General features: G+C 46.6%; 1 protein-coding gene across 3 annotated transcripts in view; it reads right to left on the reverse strand.

Annotated features, from left to right (window-relative positions):
- TTL (tubulin tyrosine ligase) overlaps positions 1-8,151 on the reverse strand; it is a 38,903-nt gene extending 30,752 nt beyond the window's left edge. For all 3 annotated transcript variants that reach the window (XR_011076521.1, XM_068564235.1, XM_068564236.1), the window contains exons 1-2: positions 7,903-8,151; positions 4,445-4,523 (exon numbers count right to left, since the gene is read on the reverse strand). Coding sequence is in view for 2 of the 3 variants with exons in the window: in XM_068564235.1 (XP_068420336.1) it covers positions 4,445-4,523; positions 7,903-8,059 (236 nt within the window). In the remaining variant the exon portion in view is untranslated. The remainder of the gene's footprint in view (positions 1-4,444; positions 4,524-7,902) is intronic.
- Positions 8,152-8,657: the final 506 nt, after the last annotated feature.

Here is an 8,657-nt window from a genome sequence, read left to right on the forward strand (position 1 = left end):
TGAATTTGATAAGTGTTTTCCTCTCAGTAGCCTAAAGAGGAGCAATGGAATTAGTGGCTGAAATCAGAATTAAAAACTCAACAGGGCTTCCCTGGTGGCGCAGTGGTTGAGAATCTGCCTGCTAATGCAGGGGACACGGGTTCGAGCCCTGGTCTGGGAAGATCCCACATGCCACGGAGCAGCTGGGCCCGTGAGCCACAACTACTGAGCCTGTGCCCCGCAACGGGAGGGGCCGCGATAGTGAAAGGCCCGCGCACCGCGATGAAGAGCGGTCCCCGCACCGCGATGAAGAGTGGCCCCCGCTTGCCGCAACTAGAGAAAGCCCTCGCACGAACTGAAGACCCAACACAGCCAAAAATAAATAAATAAATAAATAAATAAATAAATAAAGTAGCTATAAAATTTAAAAAAAAAACTCAACAAAAAATCTTTAAACATACTTTTCTTAGGATCTGAGCTTGTAACTTTGGTCAGCTATAAAGTGGCTTGGATTCTTACACACACACGCAAAAGGAACATCCTTTTAGATGGAAATGTGGTAATAGAAATTATTTTGAGGAAAAGACTAAAAAGATATTTTATAAAAAGTGAACAATCTTTAGTTAAGCCATCAATAATTGCCCATAGAGTACAAAGCATTTCTAACAATATTAAAGATTGATTCAAAGTTGGAAAATTTTGAAATATTTTTCCTTAGCTTTAGATGAGTTGGGTGACATAAGAGATGCTGCCCAATTAATACTTTGTATGTTTTGCCTCAAAAGATTTCCAAATATATGAAAAAAATACTGTCAAATTGCAGCCTAAAATATAAACTCGTGGTGAAGATATTTTCTCATCTTTTACATTTGTCCAAGAAGAATTTCATCTACATGTGAAAAGTCAGCTTCTATCATGACAGACATTACTTCAGCTAGGTTGGGTTAAAATCTGGATTTACTGGGATTTTAATAGACTGACATTTGCTTTGTTGCTTTATTTTGTTGTACCATACGTATTGGGAACATTTGCTTCATTGCATGATACATATTGAAAACATTTGCACTCAGTATGGATACAGTTGTTAAAATGGTTCAGTATATGCTTGCAAATGCTACAATGGTTCGCAGGTATAGAACCATGAAAGAAACACAAGATGATGAATTTAATGATCCTGTGTTCTTTGCCAGTGCTCACTGAGAGATGCAAGAGTTTTACAAGGTTTCCCTGTACTGTAAACTCCAATTCACATTTTCTTAAAATAAGAGGAATGCTTGTCAAATCGTTCTTTTCATGCAAATATTACTTCATTCAATAATCAAAGATAAAAAATGCAGTGTGGTTTACATTTTTTCACCTATAACCACGCTGCATATGAACAAGCTAAATTTAAAGCTCTAAGGAAGTTGGAAAAAAAGATCTTACTTATGATGTAGCCCAACAGGTGTGAGAATTTATGTTCCAACTTCATAATATAAGTCAATAATAACGATTTTACATAGTTTTATGACTCAGTATGCATAAGATTTTCCTTGTAATAGACAGCATTATGCAAACTGGCTGCAAAAACTAAAGAAAAACTTGAAGAACACTTTGTTGATAATGACAAATTTAGAGTTTCTTTTCAATTTATTCAATACCTCCTCTGAATTCAATATTAATAATACTGAGTTGACACATGAGTTGGTGAATTTACTTAACTTGGACATAGTTTTAAAAATGATATGCTTTTGCTTCAAAGTCAAATCAATTCTTCTAATGTTATGAACCTGCTTTGTCAATGTACATGTGAATATTAAAGGAAAATTATATTTTGGTATTTAATACAGTTATCGAAAAACTTTTAGGTACGTCAGAATGACTTGGGTATGTAAATCTACCTTTTCAACCATACATTTTTATGAAATCTAAATATAGGACTTCTAATGAAAATTTAATATCTGAGCTTAGTTGTGCTATAAATGTAAAATATACACACCAGATTTTGAAGACTCAGAAAAAAAAAAAAGAATATATCTCATTAGTTGTTTTTAATATTAATTACATGACAGTTTGGATTTATTTGGTTAAATAAAATATATTATTAAAATAAATTACACCGGTTTCTTTGTACTCATTTTAATGGAGCTACTAAGCAATTTAAAATGACACATATGGCCAGCATTCTATTTCTGCTGGCCAGCGCTGGTCTGTAGAATGCCCTTCATCTGAAGCCCTCATTTCCTGTACAGAACTTAGTCCAGTTTCTACCGGAAGTCTCTAGCATTTGTTCCCTTTCCAAAAAAGGCCCATTTGGGAAGCAGCCCCAAATGGAGGTTTAGTCACATCTCACATGAGATGTGAGAAACGCTCACAAGAGGAAAAGAAAGCTCCAACCAGGGCCAGGAGGACAGCCCTTGAGCGCTCTGAGACTATGGCCATGGGGCCCTGATGAATTTCTAAAGCTCCCTGAAGTGACAGGCGCTTGCTGTACAGGGTCCAGCATGGAACCCCATCAAGGCCCTGGGAAGCCTCGAGGGATGCCCAGGCACACTGCCCACGGGGCCCATTTGCACAGGTGAGAACCGTCCTGGCTCAACACTAACTGCTGCGGCCATGGGCAACCTGGCTGTCTTCTCTGACTGCCACCCGAGATGACATTTTTAACTTTCTGGAGCTCTTTTGAGCCATACGAACTATGGGAGAGAGACAAAATGACAAAGGTGATCATCCCCTCCTGGAATTACTACAGTCCCTTGCAGGACACCTGAGAGAACAAAGGAAGCTTATAGAATGATGACAACCCCTAGTCTGCATAAGTCATGTCGTCATTTATCAGGTGCCATGACAGACCACGCTGCATGCTGCGGAACGGCAAAAAGCAGGTGTGATCACCTCCGTCCCCACAGATTCTGAGTGGCACCGTCCAAGGTCACAGAGGTCCAGATACCTATTCAGACCTGCTCATGACTCCAGCTCTGTACTCTCTTCACCCTATTATAGCTGCCAAGTATGCAAGTATAGAGAACATTACTTTTTACAGCACCTTCCGCTTTCTACTTCAAAAACAGAATTCAACCTCTATCTTTAGGAAAAAAAATCATCATAGAATAAAGAATGAGTAAGCATTTTATAAAAAGTTCTAAATGGACAATCTGGATAAATAATTGTGTCCTACTTCTAGTTCTGCTGAAACAACTGTTTGCACTCTAAGTGTGTAAATATGTAAGAAGACTTCAGAAAGCCTCGTCCTCCTTCAGGAGTAGCTGGTAAATCATGAAAATCCATCACAGGAAGAAGTGGATACATAAGTTAGTGGGGGCAGTCAGTCTGAACAAAAAGGTGGAAATATTCCTATCAGCACTCAACCTAGTAAACAGCTAGAGCCCGGAAAGCTGTGTGATTGGGGAAAAGAGCATTTGCTTTGGGTCAAGTCTTCTAGTGTCTTCTTACCTAAATGATTCGTTTGGCTACACACACGTGTTCACCAGCCACTGTGGAGGGAACACTGGAGACCTGATTTTAGGGGCCACACCCACCTTTCATTTATACAGCGTGAACTCTGACACGCGCATTATTCCGAGCCTTTATGTAAAGTAACTCAACTAATCCTCACAACAACCCTGAGGTAGTTGCTATTATTTTCCTCGTTTCACAGCAAAGGAAACTAAGGCATAGCGTCAAACGCTCACTCTGTGTCACTGTGTTACACGCTTTACATGCATCACAGCCTCTTTATGAGGGATGCACCGAGGCTTAGAGGGATCAGAAAATGTGCCCAAGCTGCTAAGAGCTGAAATTAAAACCCAAGCTGCTGATCCTAGATCTTAATCACTGTATAAGGCTGCTTCCTTCCACCTTATGACACGGTTCTTTCGGCACCTGGCTGTAAGTCCACTGCTCAGAGATGGGTGGTGCAGTAGACACCGGTATATTCTGCCCAGGTGTCCCTTCTGAGGGACCCCTGGCTGCTGAGCTTTGGCTGCCAAGGGCTTAGGCGCGCCTCTTCTCCAGGGACCAGCCCGTGCCTAGAAGCGCCGGGGAAGCTGTGTCCCACCCGCAGCCGGTGGCTGGGCGACGCCAGAGTAGAGAACATCAAGGGGCTGTTCACTGCCAAGCTCCATGGAGTCAGGCTGAGGCGAGACTTCAGCTGAACCCACCTCCTCGCTTCGCGTCTTCCCCAGGTGCCCTGCCCTTGGTTCTGAGCGCGTTTCTCCTGCAAGCCCTCCCCTTATAAATCACTTGTGCCAGAAGCCCTGTCTCAGGCTCTGCTTCTAGGGAGCCTCAACTTAAGGGACAGACAGGCTTCACCGGGCACGTACAGCCAAGTTTGGACTGTGACGAAAAGCTGATCTTTGTTGGCTTTTTAAATAAAAGTGTTTTCTCCCTTTAAAGACGATCTCACACTTTTGCTTAAGTGCTTCAGGATGAAAGCTCAAAAGGTTCAGGTGAAAAATGGAAAACACGGGTCTTAAAGAACACTTACTTCACTAAAGAAGCTTTGCGACACAGTTTGTCAGCTCCCCTGTAGTAATTCACCAACTGCATCAGGCCAGGCTCATGACCTGTGAAGGGAAGAAGAGGCTCAGAAGGGAAACAGACAGTTTCTCAAGTGGGAAATGACAATGTCAGCACCAGCGCGCAGGAGGGAGAGCAGGGTCATGCTTAGCTCGTCCTTCTCCCCTTTCAGGACTGGGTGTTGGAAAGGGAGCGATTCAGTTGCCCGGCCCCTCTACGCCCCTTTGCTCAGCATCTCACTGGCAATTCTCACCCTCCCCAGAGTGGCTATTATGATACCGCCATCGTAGGTCTGCCAAAGACCACTGCTGCCTCTGTTTTTTCTTCTTTGGGTGGGAGAGTATTTTCTATTTCGCTTCTCCTGGATCCCCATTGCACTGCACACTTGGCTTAACACATATGGATTTAGTCACCTCTGTACAGTAAGGACTTAAACAGTCAGGCTTTTGATGTTGCTACCCTTGCTTTCTACAGTCATCAAGGAAGGCCGTAGAACTACGATCCTGCTGTTCTCAAGCGTGTCTCCCTGTGCAAGCTTCTAGGAGGGCCACTAGAAGCTGAGGGGAGGTAGTGGAGAGGCCGTGTCCGTAAATTCAGAAGCCCTGAGGATGTTCTGTGCGTCCTCTCACAGGGAAACCCATTTTCAATAGATTGTACTGCATGCCCCCTCCTCTTTAAAATTAGGGCAAAAGGATACAAATAAAAACAAAAGCCTCAATTTAAAAAAAATTTTATTATAGTATAGTTGACTTACAATACTGTGTTAGTTTCAGATGTACAGCAAAGTGATTCAGTTATACATATATATATTTCAGATTCTTTTCCATTATAGGTTACCACAAGATATTGAATATAGTTCCCTGTGCTATACAGTAAGTCCTTTTTATTTTTTATGTAGTAGTGTGCATCTGTTAGTCTCATACTCCTAATTTATCCCTCCCCCCCTCCCCTTTGGTAACCATAAGTTTGTCTTCTATGTGTGTGTCTGTTTCTGTTTTGTAAATAAATTAATTTGTACTATTTTTTAGATTCAACATATAAGTGATATCATATAATATTTATCTTTCTCTGTCTGACTTACTTCACTATGATAATCTCTATAAAAGCCTCAATTTATGTTTAACATCTTAAGAAAATGCAGTTTTCAGCAACACAAAAATAGAACCCAACAATGGGAGCTTGAACTGAAGATGCCAGAGGTAAGACTAATTCATCTGAGAACAGCATACAATCAAATAAAAAGTTTCAGGCGCTAACTAGCTCTCACCATCTCCCTGGACAGACGGACTGGTTCACACCTGAACTACCCACCTTCACATCACCAAGGCAGCAGCATTCCTTGGCCTTTATCCGCTGGGCCATCTCCTTGGGTTTCGAACTGTGTGAAAGGTAAATATCCTTAACAATGAAGGCATATTATAACCATCTGGTTGTGGGATGCTGGTTTTTTTGTTTTGTTTTTCTTTTTGTTTTCTTTTTCTTTTTTTTTTTAAGATGCTAACCTTTTAAAAAATGTTTATTTTATTGAAGTATGGGGGGTTTCCTCTGGCTGACATTCTTTTTAGAATTTTTCTTTTTTTTAATTTTATATTTGACTATAGTTGAGTTACACTGTTGTGTTAGTTTCTGGTATACAGCAAAGTGATCCAGTTATACATATGCAATAGTTTGCATCCGCTAATCCCAAACTCCCAATCAGATGCTGTTTTCTTTCCCATAAAAACCAAATGTTTCCTGAGCAGCTGCTGACTTCATGGTACCTGTTTAGGATTTGGACCTTCTAGGATTCTGCTCCTAACCCTAATCCTACACCCTAGTCCTGAGCCCCACAGCAATGCCGATCACCCCTGCAAAGAGCCATTTTTGTCAGTTTTTAATTTTAGGATTCCACCTAAGCTCTTTCAGCCAGGCACTGACCAGTCCAAAGAGGAAAGTCAGGCAGGCAGGGAAGCAGACAGAGCAAGGAGGAAATAAACGTTCTCAACTATAAGCAGGTTTTCTTCTTTCAGGGAAGGTGTTCTTCTCGCTGAGGGCTTCCTGGGGAGACAGTTTAACAAAAGGGACTCAATCTCCAGGCACATTCTCTATATTCGAAGATTTCTGGGGGTTGGAATCAGCCCTTCCATGGAGTCCCCAATATACATCATAAATTTGTATAACAATAAAAAGTTGTCCATGGTCTCATTTCAAAGAAAAAATATCAGGAAGGCTAGGCTGAAACCCCCTTCATTCCTCAAATCATTACAATTCTACAGGCTCCCACCCAACTGTGCTCTATCAGCTCACCAAGGGCTAGTCAGTTCCAAATGGCTATTTTCAGTATTTGCCTATTCAAACTCTCCAACCCGCTGACCACACCTATTTCTAAAAACTGTCTCCTCTCCTGGACGTAGAACGCTGTTCTCTCTGGGATGCCCTCCAAGGCAGAGATGACTTTTCCTCGTTATTTTCTCCCCTTCTATCTTTGGCAGTACGATGGGGTGCCCACCCCAGGGGAATTTTGGCAGGGCACACGGCGACCCCGAGCGAGGCTGCAATTCCGGATGACTGTGCAGGGAGGAGAGGCCGTGAGACTATGTGCAGGTCAGTGGGATGTAAATGGCAGTGATCTGCACAACTTCTGGATTACGTCATCTAAAAAGGAGCCGTTGGTCCTCTCCTTCCCCCTGCCTCTTCCTACAGGGGAAGATGTAGACATGGGGGTGCCAGCTTCAATCGTGTGAATGAAGGGAACTCCCTCGGAGAGAGTAGGGCAGAGAAACCTGGGTCACGTAAAATCTGCATTCAATGCGCAACTGTGAAAACGCGTTCTTTGGTGAAACTAAGGGAAGGTCTAAAATCAGACACCCTTCCGCCCTTCCCCGGGCTGGGCTCACTGCTGAAGCTCCTGTTTTCGGAATCCAGAGGTCTTTTCCAAATCCCCTGACGCTTTATCTGAGCCTTCGGGGAGCTGAATCCTCAGGGTTTTCAACACACTCATGCTCCCCTCCCGAGCCAACACAGGCAGGGCGGAATCCCCGGTGGAGGAAATTTGCAAGATGACTCCAGCCTGATGTCAGCCGCCGGCTCCGCGGAGCGTCGCCCCTCCCGGCGATCTGCCCAGCCGACCTGCCCGATTTGGAGGCGTCGGGACCGGGGAATCCGGGGAACGCGCGGCATGGGCTCCCCGCTCCCGAGGCCGACGCCCCCGGGGCTGCAGGGCCGGGTCATTGTCAGGAGGCGGCAGCCGTCCCGGGGGCCCGCACCGCCACTCCCGCCCCGAATTCGATTTGGGACCCGAGAAGGCATGAAAAACGACGGGCTTGGCCCTTTAGGGATGCATTTTTTATCCGCCCGAGGAACGACAGAGGGGAAGGTTTCTGACCTTAAGACAAAAGCGCTCGTTCTACCGGGAGGAGCGGGAGAGCGCGAAACGGGGAAGCTCACCCAGTCTCCCGAAGGGCAGCCGGTTCCGTTCTCCCAGCATCAGGTTGAACCTGGGGTTGTCCCGCCGCAGCCTCTTCCAGTGGCCGGTGGCGAGCAGCAGCCGGGAGACCTCGGCGTAGACGCTGCTGTTCTCGTCGCGTACCACGAAGGTGTACATGGCGAAGGGCCGCGCGACCGGGCCGCCCCGGCAGCCGCCGCCGCCGCCGCAGGAACCAGCCGGCCAGGCGGTGGCTCAGCGTAGGACCCGCCCTGGGCGCCAGCCGGGATGTGGCCCCGCCGACCCCGCCCCGCACGCTCCGGCCGCGCCGCTGCGCCCGGCCCCGCGCAGCTAGGATTCCCCTGGCGGCCCGCGCCCGGGTGCCCGCGCGTCGGCCCGAGCGCCGAGCGCAGCCCGGACGCCGCGCCCACCGCCGACGCAGCCCCGCCTCCGGCCCGTGATTCCGCGCGGCCAGCCCGGCGGCGGGCGGGCGGGTGGGGGGAGCCTGTGCGCCTGGGGCGCGCCCCGCACCCTCCCTGAGCCGGCTGCCGGCGGCGGAGGGTGCGGGGGCTGGAGGAGGGGGGCGCGGCTTGAGCCGCAGCCTCGGGAGCCGGTCCCCAGAGGGACCGGAGAGTGGGGCAGTCCTCCCGAGCCCAGGGTCACTGCCGGGGGTGGAGGGGGGCGGCGGTGCCAGCGGAAGATCCCTTTCTAGGGGGCTTGCTCCGGTCGCTTCCCACCTACTATTTCAAAGGGACGTTTTATGGATAAAAACAAAAAG

The sequence above is a fragment of the Eschrichtius robustus genome, chromosome 15 (assembly GCF_028021215.1).
Source record: "Eschrichtius robustus isolate mEscRob2 chromosome 15, mEscRob2.pri, whole genome shotgun sequence".
NCBI classification, from domain to species: domain Eukaryota; kingdom Metazoa; phylum Chordata; class Mammalia; order Artiodactyla; family Eschrichtiidae; genus Eschrichtius; species Eschrichtius robustus.